The sequence below is a fragment of the Tachypleus tridentatus genome, chromosome 11 (assembly GCF_004210375.1).
Source record: "Tachypleus tridentatus isolate NWPU-2018 chromosome 11, ASM421037v1, whole genome shotgun sequence".
Lineage (NCBI taxonomy): Eukaryota > Metazoa > Arthropoda > Merostomata > Xiphosura > Limulidae > Tachypleus > Tachypleus tridentatus.
The window spans coordinates 42,882,322-42,899,757 of NC_134835.1; the positions used below are offsets into that span (position 1 = coordinate 42,882,322).

Sequence of the window (17,436 nt, forward strand, 5' to 3'; positions counted from 1 at the left end):
ATTCTAGTGAAATCCAAACTCTGATTGAGAAGATTGATGCAAATGATTCTGTGAGTGTGGAAAGTTTTGTGAATAGGAATGTTTTACCAGAAACTGATGAAATTGATTTAAACTCTATAGTAGAATTGCAAGATGGTAACAGTGTGAGAGGTTCAGAAGATGAACAAAATGGAAAAGATAGTGAGAAAATAGAAATTCCTACCTCATTGCAAGTGTTAAGTTATAATAATGTTATCAAATTGTATGCAAAAATGAAGGGGGAAAATGAACTTCATGAAAAGGCCATAGAACTGGCTTTCTCTTTTAACTGCATGAGAAAGCCCATTGAGGAAATGAAGCAGTTGAAATTGGACACTTTCTTCAAATAAATTTGATTGAGATTTTGTGTACTTGAGCATATGTTGAATGTCTATTTTTTTCTTATTCTAATAAATATAACATAAACAGTATAATAATTGTATTCACAAATGTCTTACTTCCCTTGAGTCAAGCAAATATAATGTTCTGCTCAAAAATTATATATAATTAAGGAAATGCATGTTCATTATGTCCAAGCCAGAAATTTTACTCTGTCCTGTGCAATTCCACCTTATACAGGTTTTACTGTACTTATTTTCATGCACCTACTCAGTCCTTTACTGCTTTTGATCTCTCATTTTGCTCCCCTTCACTATTCTCCCACTTTTCATGGAGGGTTGACAGCAACCCATGAGGCAGTGATTGTTTCCCTATCATTTTGAGAGAAACTACCCAACCTGCATGCCCCAGTGGAATCTGGATCAAGCAAACTGGCCCTCTTTTACTGCTCTCGCAGAACTTGATCCATCAATATACAACTGGGTGGCAGCAGTGACTGACTGTATTATACAGGCAGCTGCTCAACATATTCCTAAAAACCTCGATATGTTTTCCATGATGACCTCATCCATGGTGGAATCCTGCTTGCCACATGGCATGGAAGGCTCGAAAACAATCCTGGGATACTTTTCATAGGTATCCCACAGTTTTGAACTGCATTGCTTTCCAGCAGGCCTGTGCACATGCTCAGCAGGTAAGCCATCAAAGCCAGAAGGAATCTTGGATTAAGTTCACAATCGGCATATCTTCTACCATCAGTTCCAAAGTCACATGGAACAAGATTCAAAAGGTTAGTGGGAAGTATAATTCTGTCCCCCTTTCGATCTTGCTTTCTGATGGCCAGGAAGTACCTGATACCTGAAGTATCACTGATACTCTCAGTTAAAGCTTTTGTTGGATATCTAGCACTTCTGCTTCATCCTCCACCTTCTTAGCCATTAAGATTTCGGCAGAGCAATCACATCTTTCCTTTCAAGCTGATCGTCTATAAGACTGTAATCACCTCTTTACGCTGGTGGAGCTCAAACTGTCCCTTTATCATTCTGGCAGTACATCACTCGGACCTGATAACATACACTACAAGATGCTGTGCCATCTATTTCCTGCTTCTCTTTCTATTCTTCTGATTGTTTTTAACTGGATCTGGCAAGAAAATGTTTTCCTTGATATCTGGTGCCAGGCTATTGCCCTGCCTTTCTCTGTGCCTGGGAAGGATCCCAAGATTCCTTCAAACTACCATCCAATTGCTTTGATGAGCTGTCTCTGTAAGACCTTGGAAAGGATAGTTAATGTTCATCTTGTTTGGTTCCTCAAATCATCCAAGAGCTATTGAACATGAATTCTTGCAGAATTTTTATCTTCAGTTTTAGACAACACAGCAAAAAGTTTTGGGACAACATGAGACCTAATGGTTCATCTCGGTTTTTCCATTCTTGAAACTAAACTAAACTTAACAAATGAAACAAAAAACTTTTAATGCCAACTCTTATCATTCATATACTGTAATGGATTTACTGTTAAACATTTATTTTAATATCAAAGTTTGTTTCAGTTTAGTATATATTTAGAAATGCGTGTAACATATATTGCTAAATGTGTATTGCTAAAGTCCCACCTGTTCTCTAAATTTGTAGAAGATTCTCAAGCGCAGGAATCAATAATGTATATACTACGTAGATACCAGTTTGTTGGGTCAACTGAATTTTTGAGATTTTTGTCTGATCAGTATAAGAGATAATCATCACAACACAAGGGGAGACAGAATAATGCCCACCCAGTGTGGGTTCTCATGACAGTGATCCACAATGGACCACCTGATTCAACTTGAAACATCAATCATAGAAGCCTTTCTCAAAAGACAACATCTTGTATCAATATTCTTTGACCTTGAGAAGGCTTACGATACTACATGGAGGTATAGCATTTTGCAAGACCTCTACTTATATGGGTTACGTGGCCATTTGCCCATTTTTATTAAAACTTTTTTAATGGACTGGTGATTCCAAGTTTGTGTGGGTTTAACACCTTCCTCTTCTTTTCTATAGGAACTTGGAGTCACTCAGTGCTGTGTTTTGAGTGCCACACTTTTCAGTATAAAGATTAATGCCATCACTGAACAACTCCCTCCCTTTGTTGCAAACGGGCTCCATGTCAACGACTTTCACATCTCATGTTGGTCATCAAACATGAAGTATATTGAGCAGCAGCTACAGACTGCCCTGAATCATTTACTGAAGTGGACCACAGAAAATGGTTTTAACTTCTCTCTCTCTAAAACCAGTTGCATGCACTTTTGCCACCAACGGGGTATTTACCCTGATTCAGAAATTCAAATTGGTGAAGTTGTGCTACCTATGGTCCCTGAGACAATGTTCTTGGGGCTTATCTTTGACTGTAAGCTGATCTTTTTATCACACATCAAGCAGATACAAGTCAAATGTACAAGAGCACTGAACATCCTCTGTGTCCACTGTTCTACCACTTGGGTAGCGGATCAATTTTCTATGCTAAAGATGTATTGTGCACTTATTCAATCAAAACTAGACTATGAGTCACTGGTCTTTGGCTCTGCCAGGACCCTGGCCTTGAAGATGATGGACCCCATTCATCATCATGGATTCAGCTCTGCACCAGGGCTTTCTATGCTTCCACAGTCCAGAGCTTGTACACAGTCTTGTGAACCTCCTCTACACCTCTGCAGTTCGCAACTGTCTTTACTGTATGCTTCAAAACTTTGATTCTTATCACAGCGTCCCACCTGTGGTTGTATTTTATTTCCTCAGTGGACCATGCTCTTTCAGAACAGATGATTTGCCATTGTTCCTTTTGGCCTTTGTATCCAGGAGCAGTTGGATGAATTGGGACTGTCCTTGGATAACATTGCTGTATCCACTGGTCAGCTCATCCCACCATGGCTTATTGCAATCTCTAAATGTGACCTTTCTTTAAGTCATCTGAGGAAAGCAGATACTTCTGATTGGAAATACTGTCTGTTATTTGCTGAACATCTTTGAAACTGTCCTTTCATTCCCATTTATATGAATGGTTCGAAATCAGGTGACTGTGTGGGCCCTGCCATGGTTTGTTGTGGTTCGGTGGTTGTGTGCAGTTTCTGTGTTCACTGCTAAACTGCATGCTATTTCTCTTGTTCTGGATCACATAGAAGCTAAGCAGTACTTAAATTACACTATTTATATTGACTCGCTTAGTTCTCTACTGGCCCTGGAATAGCTTTGCATTAGTTTTCACCGATATTCAAAACTGACTGGCCCATCTCTCTTTAACAACTACTTCTATCTAGTTCTTCTGGATACCAGACCATGTTGGTATTTGTGGGAATAAGCTTGCCGACACTGCAGCTTAGTTTGTTTGCTCTGGCAGTATCACTGCTGTGCCTATTCCAAACATGGACTATGGTCCTATATTCAAGGCTTGGCTCCATACCAGTTGGCAGTAGACTAGGAGTGAGCAACATGAAAAGAAGCTTTTCCAAATACAACCCTCTATTGGACTTTGGCCATCTTGTTTGTGTAAGGATTGGAAAGAGGAAGTTGTCCTAACTGGACTATGCATTGGTTACAATTTTTTAACTCATCATTTTGTTTTTTATCTCGGACTGATGCACCAATGTGTTGTCTGTGTGACACTCTAGTCACAATAAACCACATTTTACTGTCTTGCTGTTGTTAGGACTCCCAATGACTGCACCATTTTAAACGTGTTTTGTCCCAAGGTTTATCCATAACGTTAGACAGTGTAATTCACAAAGGTGACACTGTCCACCTCACAAATGTTTTTAATTTTTGAAAGGCCATTGACCTCTTTAATGCTGTTCAAGTTTTGAATTCAAAAATTAAACTTAGTTTCTTTTACTTGGATTTCTTTTTATGAATTTTAATAATTTAACTTTTAACTTTTCACCAGATGTTTGTGCCATGAAATGCCAAACCAACCAAACCCAGTCTTTTTTAATCTTCTCTCTACTAAGGAGGGCTAAGTGTGGCATTGTGCTTAGCATGCCCAAATTGTGAATCCAATGGTTTATGGTGGCTGTTGGTGTGCTATTAAAATGGCAGTAAACATCTAATAATTTGTTTAGACAAGAGTATCCCATTAGTTAGTGGTGGGTTCTGTTGATTAGCATACTTGTATGTTGTCTAGCAGTTCAAAATTAGGGGTAGGTATGTGTAGATTGCCTTCTGTAGGTTTACATAAAAATCTTAGATACAAAAGAAAATCTATAATTGGACTAAATACTTAATCAGATATTTTAATTGAAGAAGCTGGTGCAACACAATTTTTAATTGTATAGCTTTCTACTTGGCTATAAACAAACAAAATGTTTGTCTTTTTTAGTGATTGGAGAGTAAAAAGATGAACCTATTTTATTATAAAATAATACTGAGCTAATATATAATTATTTTTTCTTCTGAGATAAGAGAGAGAGAATGGGCATGGTAAAATGAGCTGGAGATTTATTAAAATTGTTGTAGTAATCTTCAAAAACTATTCTATACAAATTGCAATTTACATTTTCAGTTTTATTATAAATTTGTATGTTAAGTTTCTATGAACTATCATCTTCATGAAATAACATCTGGCTTGATATGAATATTTTATCACTGTTGTATCTGAAAAGTCTTTGCTTGCAATTTTTATTGTTTCATTTTTTAATTTTTTCTTGCTTATATGATGTTTTCAGTTGAAAATTGTTTTTAAACTAACTGCAACACATTGTAATGATATATTTTTTATCAATAATTTGTTACTTACAAAACGTAAATGCTAACCAAAGTTTGTGTTGGAACAGAATGTCAAATTTTTAATCATTTATTTCAGACATGTCTTTCAGTTCTTGGGATTCCATTCATGGATGTCATTAGGGTGTTAGCTTCAGTTTTGCTGCTAGGAAATGTCCAGTTTCTTGATGGGCCAGGATTAGAAGTGAACATGAAAAGTGGAACAGGTATAGCAGAAGATCTTTTGTTTTTTATATATTTTGTAACTTTTAAGACTTTGTCTCAACTATAATTGATTTACTTCATTGATTTATATACAGATAAATAGATTCTTAGCATTAAGAATTGCAATTTTTTCACCCCATATTTCAGAAATTAAGTCAGTTTCATCATTATTGGGGATATCCAGTGTTGCTTTGTTTCGTGGTCTTACTTCTCGCACGCACAATGTTCGTGGACAGATTGTTAAGTCTGTTTCTGATGCTAGCATGGTAAGTATATGATAAAGTTCAGTACTAGTTTAAAAGTCCTTAAAAAATCATGCATTTCCTGTCTGAAAAAAGAAATCTTAAAAGTATTTAAATTACAAGCTAACACTTAAATGCTGATACTTATTGATGAAATTAGAAATCTAATGGTCTTTTTAAATGGATAATAACACAAAGGCTTATAAGCTTAGAGTATTACAAAAAGATCCCAAGAATAAATAACATACAATTGATAGCCATAGGGCATTTATTTATTTATCTAAAGGAATAGTCTTTGTATTTTAAACCTGCTACAGCTTAGTGGTGTAATAAGTGTGAAGCATTTTAATGTGATTTTGCCAACCCCATTATGGGATGGTTTCTATATCTAAGTAATATTATTTTCTTTACTGTGTTTCCAGTTTTATTAGAAAGAATGTTAGGTTTACTACAAAATTGAAAGAAATTGTAATTCAGTTAATTACTGTAAGTTTAATTTAATAATTATAGTAATAATTAATTTCAGGAATGAAACTTTCTCATTATTTATTATCCATTCTTATTGGGTGTGTTTCTATTATTACAAATACATAAATTTTTCTGTTGAGGTCTTATTCATTCTTAAAATGTTAATTTCTGAAGAGTTCATCACTATTATACAGGTGTAAAATCTACTAAACAGTGCTTTTATTAACACCTTACAACTAAAAGAAAACTTCTATTAAAAATTGTAACATCAAATTTGTCCCTTTTCTTCATTCAAGAATTTTTAACCTTTATCTCAGTTCACGAAGCCGGTAACAGAATATGCATGAAAACAAAAATAAATTTAATAGTTTATTTTGAAACATACAAGACACAAATAACTACGATAATTAATATAAATCACTATCAAATACTGTTTCACATATTTAATATGAGCAAGCATGCTCTTTATATGGCATGAGTTAACTTCATAATGATAAAAAACGTAGAATTATTGCAATTGTAACTTAAAGTTTCACAATAAATAAATCTGTAATCCATTGCACTGTTTTAATCAATACATATCTGTTAATAAACTCTAGCAAGATATGAATGTTAGGAAGTGGAAGAGGAAACAACAACAAAATGTATATTTGTAAATATTGAAAGACAAAAAAATAATACATGTTCAGTGTATGAAAACCAACCTATGTTATGCCAGTTAATTGTACTATGTCCCAATATCAGCTGCAACTTTGGCTCAGTTCACAATGTGAATATTCGAGAATCATCCATTGGTTTTACTTAACAGTATATAGTGTCTCTTTATTAACCACTGTTTGTAAATTGTTTTAGGCCACTGCAACAAGGGATGCCTTAGCCAAAGCGCTTTACTGCCGGACAGTAGCAACAATTGTCAGACGAGCCAATAGCTTAAAAAGGCTTGGATCTACCTCAGGAACTCTAAGTTCTGACAGCAATGAGTCAGTTCATAATCATGCAGGTAGGCAAATCAGTATCATTATGTTTTTGATTTAGACATTTTCTGAAATTTGTATCATTCTTTAGCAAGAAGTTTGAGGTAACATGATGGACATGGCCTAAATGTCTGCAAGTTTTTCCAAAGTTCAGGAAACAGTGAACCATATTTTAAATACATGTTAGGCTTGAATGAGTTATTGAGTTACCAAAAGTCAATTAATGAATAATCAGTGCATGGTGTATTTATTTTCAGACAGTTCAGCAGAGATGGTGCATATCGTGGTGATCAGAAATTGATTACAAGTATGAATACTTCATATTTTTATGAAAAGAAATGCATGAAAAATGCTAAATATTAAAATATGAATACATATGAATTTATTCATGAATACTTTGTCAGGTAATATTCAATAATAAAACAGCAGTTGATGAGATTTCAAACTTTTTAGAAACTCAAACAAACAAATTTTGAATAAATAATAACATTTCAATGTTTTTATTTTTCAAAATGCATTTGTAAAGTTTAAGAACAAAAGGTATATTATTAAAGCAGACTTATAGATATTACAGCTGTTCATTGTTCTTTATGAACATCAGTCTCACGTCTTGTCAGTGAGGTGACAGCAATCAGGTTCAAAGGATTTGCCTTCAATGCTAAATGGAACAGAGGATGCTGGAGCACTCAGATAGTGTTTGGCTAGTAAAGATGGGATAGGAGAGTTTTTCATGGATCTTCTAATACTTGCTTTCTTCAAGAGTGCAAGAATGGTCAAGATTGATGTTCATGTATGCATTCTCTGAAGTTAAAGTGGTTGATTTCTTGGAGGCAGCAAAGAAACTATAGAGCTTACTTCTTTTGCAAGGGGAGGATTTACTGTTTTCTTCTGGCTTCATGGTTGTAGGATTATTGGTTGAGGAAAGTATCTTGACTTCTTACTGCAGTATCATTTGATTGAATTCATAAACCATATATCTGGTGAAACATCAGTCAACTTTAAACCTGGGATCAAATACTGCAGCTAGGCAGAGCTCACTTTATTGCTTATACTATGTCAGCCTGGTGTGAACAGATTTCTCCAGTTTAGAGACATCATTGAAATTATATTTGGATTGCATACTGTCAATCTTGGTGTCATCAGACCATAAACATAAAGTGCTACCTGTCTGGAGGTAACGACATTCTGACCATTTATGAAATCTGTTGCCTCTACAAAAGGTTGTCAATGTTGTCACTAAATCTACAAGCATATTTTGATCATGAAAAGTAAGTTCGATGTTACAGTATCTGTATTATTGAACATATCCTGGGGAATCTTCAGTTGACTCAATTTATGAGTTCCATACTGTTAATGTTAATGACTGAACTCTGACCTCTCCTCAAGTAGATCAGTTGCTTGCATTAAATTTTGAATGTAGGATACTGTGTCTGATGATTTGGAAATAACTTTCAGCAGTGGTTCAACTATTTTCATGCCATCCTTGACCATAAGCTATAATGTGGGAAAATTAGGGGACATAATCAAGAATAAGTTTTAATAAATTATCTGTTGATTTAGATTAATCCAAAAGTTCATCTTCTGAGTCACTATCTGTAGATGAACAATCACCATCACTCACACTAAGCAGTGTTTGTGTTTCAAATCTAGGCAAGCAGAAAGCTTGTTGGATGCATTGTCAGGTGTCACATATGAGATCTTCACTTTTATTATATTGTATAATTTACTTAGAATATAGTTTGTATTAAAAGAGCCAATCTTCAAATGTATCAGTAGATGAGATATGTTTTTTCCTGAAGTGGAAATAGTATTTACATTTTGCTTTGTTGTGACAACATCTATCATTAGGAAGTATGAAGTGTTCATGTGACACTAAAGACAGTTTAGTAGCCATATCAAAATCTTTTAAATGACTTACTAGAAAATAACCACATAAAATAACAATTTTTAAGGTGGGTGGAAGAGAGTATCGACCTAATTTTTCTCTCTCACCATAGGCATCCTTTACTGCAAATGTTTTTTTTCCATTGTTACATTCAAAATTTAATTAAACAACTTTTCGTTCATGTTATATCAATTAGTATAGCATAAAATTGTAGCTAATAATCCATATTTTAATATTATGTAAGTTTTAAGTTCTTAATTTTATAAGCAATATTTTAAAATATTCTGAATTTTCCCTACTGTGAGAGATGTGAGTTGTTTTCTCTAGACATTCTCTCTTCTCTAGTTTATTTACCACCTTTCCAAGAAGTACAACATTTGACATAGATTACTTATTATAATGTTGTCACTGTTAAGGCAAAGCATAATTTACATCCACCTGTCACATCCTCTCTTTCAGGATTTGTCATAAATTACTTATTATAATGTTGTCACTGTTAAGGCAAAGCATAATTTACATCCACCTGTCACATCCTCTCTTTCAGGATTTGTCATAAATTACTTATTATAATGTTGTCACTGTTAAGGCAAAGCATAATTTACATCCACCTGTCACATCCTCTCTTTCAGGATTTGTCATAAATTACTTATTATAATGTTGTCACTGTTAAGGCAAAGCATAATTTACATCCACCTGTCACATCCTCTCTTTCAGGATTTGTCATAAATTACTTATTATAATGTTGTCACTGTTAAGGCAAAGCATAATTTACATCCACCTGTCACATCCTCTCTTTCAGGATTTGTCAATAGTTCTTTCTGGTGTTCAATACTGTATTATTTATAACCATTAAAAAGCCAAAGTTTTCATATATCAAATGACATATGTTGTTTTTTGTGGAGAAAAGTGTTAACTTCTCTTTCAGCACAAACTTTATTTCCATGGGAATGAAACTTGTACTGAAAGAAAAGTTAATATTGCTGTGAATGTTATAATGAAAGTATAGAAATTTGATGAGTACAAAAGTTGTCATTTATTCTTACAATATTAAGTGTTCACTGAATCATTCAGGGAGTAGTAATACTCTACAACTGAATTCAAATATAATTACTTTTAATTTTCTGTATCAGAGTATTCAAATCCAAGTATAAGTATTCTCGAAGCCATATTCAAATGCACTTGAATATGAATATCCCTTATCAGGTGCTGTTCCTGTATTGAAATTAAAGAATAATAGTTATTGGCCATATTGCCTAAAAAGTAGAAATTTTAATATAAATAAACTCAGGGGTAAAATGGTATGTTAATCTAGAAGTAAAGGTTATTATATAACACAAACAAAAATTACCATTTTATGTGAATAGAGTGAAAAATTTCACTTATTTTATAAAGAAGTATTTTCTAAATGTGTCAGTTTTTAAGCTTACAAAAGCAGACTGGAGTATTGAAAAAATGTATTCAAACTAAGTGTTCATCTTATTCTTTTCTCAAGTGTTAGAGAATCACATACAGATACAGCCCGATTGTTAAAAAGAACACATTGAAATTTTGGGTTTGAATAAAATCATTTTTCTGGAGTTTGTTAGTCTTTTTTTTTGTCAACATATTTTCTGAATGCTTGTACAGTCTTTGAATAAAAAAGGAATGATCAATTTTATGACGTAATAAATGCTGAGAAAACAAATTGATAATTCTTTGTTTTCACTTTTGAACTGCATTTTAGGGATTCATTAGTTGAACTGTCCAGTAATCAAAATGGACCAAGTAAATACAATTGTAATGTGGAAAAGCAGCCACTTGGCTGTCTAAAGAAAATTGACTAATTCAGTAATGGTACTGTTACTACTGCACTCATTGATAGACAGTGTGTTTTCTGAAGACACTTTTATCTTGCCAGACTTACCATGCCACACACCATTTTGTGTATATTGAATGAAAATATATATACATGAAAACAACAAGTCATGCCCGATGATGAACTGAATAAATGTTGTCAAAATATGTAGCAAAATATCTTTGTTGTGCCATAATATATAATTGTGGCTCAAATAATTTATTATTTTTTATTATGTGGGTAGATTTACAATATTGTCTTTTCATAAATAATATTTTATTGAATGAAGCATTACTTGATTGAAAACACTTTTAAGCTTTAGATCATTCTCATTTTTTCAGAGAGTAGTTCATCATTCAGTTTTGATATAATCATATTTATTATTATACTTTTGCCATCATTGCAGTTCAGATATTTATTTTAGACAGTTGCATCCTTCTGTTGTATTAACCAATATTGTAACCCTCTCATAAACTTGTTTATAGAAACTATTTGAACCAATTACACAAACATATCTGCTAGTATTGTTTAGGATTATATGACTGTTTTTTATCTAATCATAATATATACCATTATATTTTCTATCCCCACTAAGTGTGAATGTCTCATTTGTTTATCAGTTCCATTTTACCCCTGATTTTCTTTACATTAAAATTTTACTCTCTAAGCAATTTAGTCATTTTTAATTATTCTCTAATTACCATACAGTCCCAGTATATAATCTAAATAAACTGTGAACTCTCTGTGTTTCTTTTATTCATTAAAAATTATATTAGTAGAAAAAGCTTCAGTATTCCATTAAACAAAAAGAATTGTTAATTCTTGTATAAATTATTTTGGAAATAAAAGTTTAATATGTGGTGAATGCTGTTTCTTTCAGCAGAGACCGGTAGCCAGCATGCTTCAACCATAGGTTCAGGTGGAATTAAGTCTTCCAAGTCTATGACAGTTCTTAACTCTGCCATTCGCCATGCTACTGATGGATTTATTGGTATTCTTGATATGTTTGGCTTTGAAGATGGGAAGGTAAAAATGTGTTTGCACTTTCATCAAACCTTGTGCTATAATTTCTGTGTTTATATTGCTTAAGAAAAGTTTGAATATTTTCAACAGAGAAAAATTAGTTTCTGTATTTTGTGAAAGTGCAGTCTCGTCAGACTTTTGTGAATATAAACTTTAGCTTAGTTTAATAATCAAACTTGTCTTTATTTATTAAAATGTTTCAGAGTAAGACATGTACCCTAAGTATAATCAGTCATAGACTATTGCACGACAATTATTGTTAATGAAATAACATATCTATAAAAGGTTATTTCAAAAATAAAATGAAGTTAATATGCACAGTTACTTATCTTATCTTACCATAACCATTATGCTACGTTTGCTGTAACTTAGAATGAAACAACAAAGAACAATACAAGGTTTCTTGTAGCAATACAATTTGATTTCCTTTTTAATAGCCAAGTCAACTTGAACATCTGTGCATCAACTTGTGTGCTGAAACAATGCAACATTTCTATAATACTCATGTGTTTAAGAGTAGCATTGAGTCTTGCAGAGAAGAAGGAGTTCTTTGTGACGTAAAAGTCGACTATGTGGATAACGTACCCTGCATAGATTTAATCTCATCTCTTGTAAGCATTCTTGTTGTTAGTGCTTTTTATTATTAATACCAATTTCTGCCATGAATTTTGAGTTTAAAGAAACTTAAAATTTGACTTAAAGATCAGAGTGTGGAATTGACAGTATCACGAACTTCTTTACAGGTATTATAAAGATTGGGTATTTATAAGCTAAGTGTTGCAAACTTTTTATACCAGTCCTGAAACTATACATTATGAACTAATAATACTTTTATTAATTGTGTGCATGTTTGTGTGTGTAAAGTCTTTTTTCTTTTTTAACTTGTGGTAAGAAGTGTTTAGTATTTTAGTTCTTCTTGGACCTGCAGCTCATATAACAATGTTTCATTATTTTTGAGTCATACTCACTATTTGTATTCTTTTGTATTAAACTAGGCTTAAACTGAGTTTTACTTTTACATAGAGAACTGGATTGCTAAGTATGCTGGATGTTGAATGTTCAGTTCGTGGTACACCTGAATCATACATCCAGAAAGTAAAAAACCAGCATAAGGCCAGTTCTAGGTGGGTAATGATCATTTTATGTAATGAACTTTTTATAGTTAAAAATTTAACCTTATTATTTTAGTTAATAAGTACATTTCTGCTACTTATTGCAAAAACTAGTTTTATGATTTATATTTGTTTTCCTTCTTAAATTAGGTGCACTTTTTAAATGACATTAGCATGGGAAGTTTTTCTGTGCAGCTAATCTTTCTAACTATTTAATCTGCAACTTAAAATTGTGAAGATAATTCATTATTGTTTTGAATATTTTATTTTTATCCTAGGTTTTTTGAGCCCCAACTCTCAGATTGTCGGATTTTTGGAGTTCAGCATTTTGCAGGAAATGTCTTTTATGACACATCTAATTTCCTTGAGACAAACAGGGATGTTGTTCCTGATGATGTTGTTTCTGTTTTTCACAAAACTTCATGTAGTTTTGGCTTTGCTATTCATTTGTTTGGAAGTGAATTAAAAGCTCTTTACTCAGAAGGTCAGTAGACAAAATTCACTAAGGTAGATGTTTCTAGAAGTGATGTGAAAATTGTTTTATGAATTATTGGTTGTATGTGACCTTTCATATATATACAGAGTAGGGTCAAAGAATGAGCAGTTGGTTTTGAATTTATATCATACAACACATTTTTAACACTAATTATTATGCATGACAAAAACAACCACGTCAAGTTATCAAAATCTACATTAGCACACAGTTTTTATTTATTCAAATAAAGCAATGAAGTTATTTAAGGATTTTTTAAAATTATTTTACTCCCATATAAAGATTTAAGTGTCTTGTGTCTTATTTATTTAAAATACCCTGTAGATACATAGGTTGAAAATGTACAAATTAAAAATAGTATATTTTTATTTCATAAAATACAAAGAGCTAACCACTCTAATCACTCCTTATAAGTTAAGCATATGTGACAATTTCAAGTGTTGCACTGCTTTTTTTGTAGGGGCCAGCTATGCCATAGGAGGTATAGGATAATTTCTTTACTGATGTCACTAGTGGCCTTCTGGTTGTGTCCTGTTCTACTGATTCCCCTTCTTTTACATTTGTTAGCTACATCATATGACACTTTGTTTTCTAACAGTTTAATTCCCTCTGAATGTCGGTAAACCTCACTAGTGTGAAGGAGGTTGGCCAGTAGATTTTTCAAGATAGTGCTACTTTTCATTGGTAGTGAATGATCCTTTTGGGAACACTTGCTTATGCTAATCCAGTGGATGTAACTGCAGATGTAACACTTTGATAAAAACTTTTATCACCTGTATATTTAATTCATTATCAATTCCTTACCATTTAACAGTTGAATGTTGGCATGAATAACTTATGCCAAGAGTAATAGTGGATGGCATCTAGGGGTCAACTTAAAGAGTTCTTGCATCCTAAAATGGGTTTCATATATAGCTAATATTTATTCAAATATATCATTGTTAGCTTATGACTGCTAAATGAGGCATGGGGGCCATAGAAGTAACTTGCAACTGGTTTAGGTTGCCCACCACTGGGCTACAAAATTTGTTTTGGCTATTTCCATGAGTTACTTGTATAGTGAGATTGATAAGTGATGGAGAGCCATAAGATACAACATTTCAAAAAAGGGTACATTTAATGGTCTTTATGGAAATAGAAAAATCACACAGCAGAGCATTAAGAACAGTATCAGATTTTGAAACCACACCACAAGCCAATTTCAAGCATTATCCTCACCCATAAAGCAGAAACATTGGTTAAAAAATAAAAATTTGTGAGATATAAAATTATTGTGATGAAACTGCACGTGACTCTTTTGAATAATAACAAGATAACAACTTGACAAGCTTCTGACCATACTTTAGAATCAGTAGTTGTCTTTAAGAGAACCATGGCTGAAGAAATTGGAATCACAGCACCCCTTTTTAACCAAGTCCTATATTTTCAATAGAATTTTGTCTTTTATTTACAAAAATGTGGTCTTGGATACTAATGTCCATTACATTTTAATTCAAAATGTGTGATTTAAGGCTGACCATGTCATCTTTCAGAGAAGGTTTTTACAATGTAAAATGGTGCTTTATCATGACCATCACCCCAAGCTTCATTAATCATGAAAAAAGTGGTTCTAAAATCAGCACAGGATATGGAACCTTGTTTTTGTACTGTTACTGACTGGGTATTTTAGTACTACAATTAAAACAGTTATCAGATTAATTAGCACATTATTTTAAAATTTTTAAGTAACCAAATGATAAAAACGTGCATTTGTAAGAAATGACACACTTTAGTATTACTATTTGATGAAATTTACTCTGTTACTTTACTGATTTTTAATTAATCAACATTTATTTCCATAGAGACAGTTCCTCGAGGTGTATCCTTTCGAATTTCACCCACTTCTCATACAGATCTGTAAGTATTTGGAAAAGGTTTAGTTTTATCAAATAATTGAGTTTTAAGACTTGAAAATATGTAACTTAATAAACTATATATACATATAGATACACACACACACACACACACACACAATAAAAAGGATTACAGTGTTAAAATAATTGGTCAATAAATAATTTATTAAAAATAGGGACTAGCCCTAAAGAGACTACATGTATTATTGTTATGTCACCATCTTCCTGGGAATAGAGAGAGAAAGAGAGGATTTGGAATCAGTGGTACCATTTTTTTAAATTTACTGTATTTCATTGAAAGGATTAATGTAATTAAAGTATTTTTTGTTATGTTCAGGACAGTTCTACAATGATGGGCAATATTTTACTGCCTTATTCATTTATTATAACTCTTCTTCTGTCACATAATTAGTCAAGATCTATTCTGAAACTTTTATTACAACTTTAAATTCAGAAATCCAAACAATTTAATTGTTAAAGTTAGGAAGATTAAACGTTACACGAGGAACCAAACGTTCTAAATATTCGATTAAAAGATCAATCATTGTCTAAATTTATGTGAACTCAGTCCTGTGTATGGTAAATGAAAAACTTAGAATAAATAATTTATATTTTTGGACTGATCATCAGAATATAATAAAATGTGTAGCCATTGCACAATTGGTTTTACCTTATGTTATGTTTTTAGACATTTGAAACTAGTTTAGTAAAGTATTAAATATATAACATACTTTACTATGAGACATTATAAGCTTAGAGCCTCAGCAGTGTTAACTTTTTATTATTTTTATTTTACCCATACATTTTATTATCATCTGGCTTACTGAATTTGTATTGTACATGATAGTTAACATGAGTATAGGGGAGAAAGAATGTATAAACAACTTTTAAAAGAGAACTGTAGAAAGTAGGAGCTTTAAACAAAAATGTATATGAAGAAACAACCAACACTCAAAAAATATTTATTTATTTTGCTTATAGTGAAAATATCATAAATATTTATTGAGCTTGGAGAATAGGATGACAAACTTTTGGGCTCATTTACATGATGAAATCATCTAGTTGCAGCTATTCACCACACAGTACTTTTACTGTATGTTGTAATAAAGTACTTTATTTCAGACCTGAAGTAAACAAACATTACTAGTTTTTAAATTCTGAAAGCACTAAAATAATCAGAAAGGGAAAAAAAAACACCAATTGAATAAAGTTTTTGAATTTGAACATGATCTCCAAGAAGAGTAACACTTATAATATCATTAATATCTTATTTCTTCTATTTTAACATTGCATTTTCAAACCCTATGCTGTTGTTGTATGAATACTCTTTTAGTAATCAATTATAATATCTTTTCCACAAATAACATATAGTCTGTTGCAAATAAGTGTTATGAAAATTATTAAGTAATTTTCTTTTAGGCAAAATGGAAATGAGCCAGTTTCAACACTTACCCAAGATTTTCACACCCGCCTTGACAACCTATTGAGGACTCTAGTCCATGCCAAGCCTCACTTCATTCGTTGTATCAAGGTAATTTGATATTTGTTACTGGACAACCTACTGAAGACTGTTTCCTACCAAGCTTCACTTCACCCATGTGAAGATAGTCGATACTTTTGAACACCACATTTATAAAATTAATATTTTCATTTTTGATATATGACTGTAAATATTTAATCATTCTTGCTTATAGTTTAGTCTTCTGTAAATAATGAAAGACGTGTAGTCAAAAGGTTCGTAATTAATTCTGCATACAAAACTTTTGTAATGATTAAAATATATTTTGCCCTTCAATCACACATAAAGAATATATCTTTAGTCAGATGTGTTTAAGAATGTTTTTTTTTATTTTTCATACAGATGTTCTGTATTTAGTTAAAATCATCCTTGTAAACCAGTTTGGAAAAAATTGTAAATTGCAGTAATCCTTTAGTTTTGTTCCATAAGTCTTGTAGGTGCTTGGAACTGCATTTGTGTCATGATACAGGCATTTGTGCAAGTTATTGTGAGATACTAATTTATCTCCCTTGAATATATTTGGAGTTATTGTTGTTAAAAGTAATCTAAGGATTGTGGGATACTGCATGAGATCCCTGATCTAACATGAAAATGTGGTAGTTTATTATAATTATTCTTATCTTGTCTGTTGCAAACATGTTTAGGCAATGCTAATTTATCTCCCTTGAATATA

At 32.3% G+C, this 17,436-nt stretch overlaps 1 protein-coding gene across 1 annotated transcript in view; it reads left to right on the top strand.

The window, feature by feature from the left end:
• The window catches only part of LOC143232040 (unconventional myosin-Vb-like), a 229,144-nt gene that overhangs the window by 199,578 nt on the left and 12,130 nt on the right, over window positions 1-17,436 (top strand). Inside the window, 9 exon segments of the mRNA XM_076467051.1 lie at window positions 5,197-5,323; window positions 5,469-5,587; window positions 6,884-7,031; window positions 11,605-11,750; window positions 12,185-12,358; window positions 12,771-12,871; window positions 13,138-13,343; window positions 15,194-15,248; window positions 16,664-16,775. Of these exon segments, the coding sequence (XP_076323166.1) occupies window positions 5,197-5,323; window positions 5,469-5,587; window positions 6,884-7,031; window positions 11,605-11,750; window positions 12,185-12,358; window positions 12,771-12,871; window positions 13,138-13,343; window positions 15,194-15,248; window positions 16,664-16,775 (1,188 nt within the window).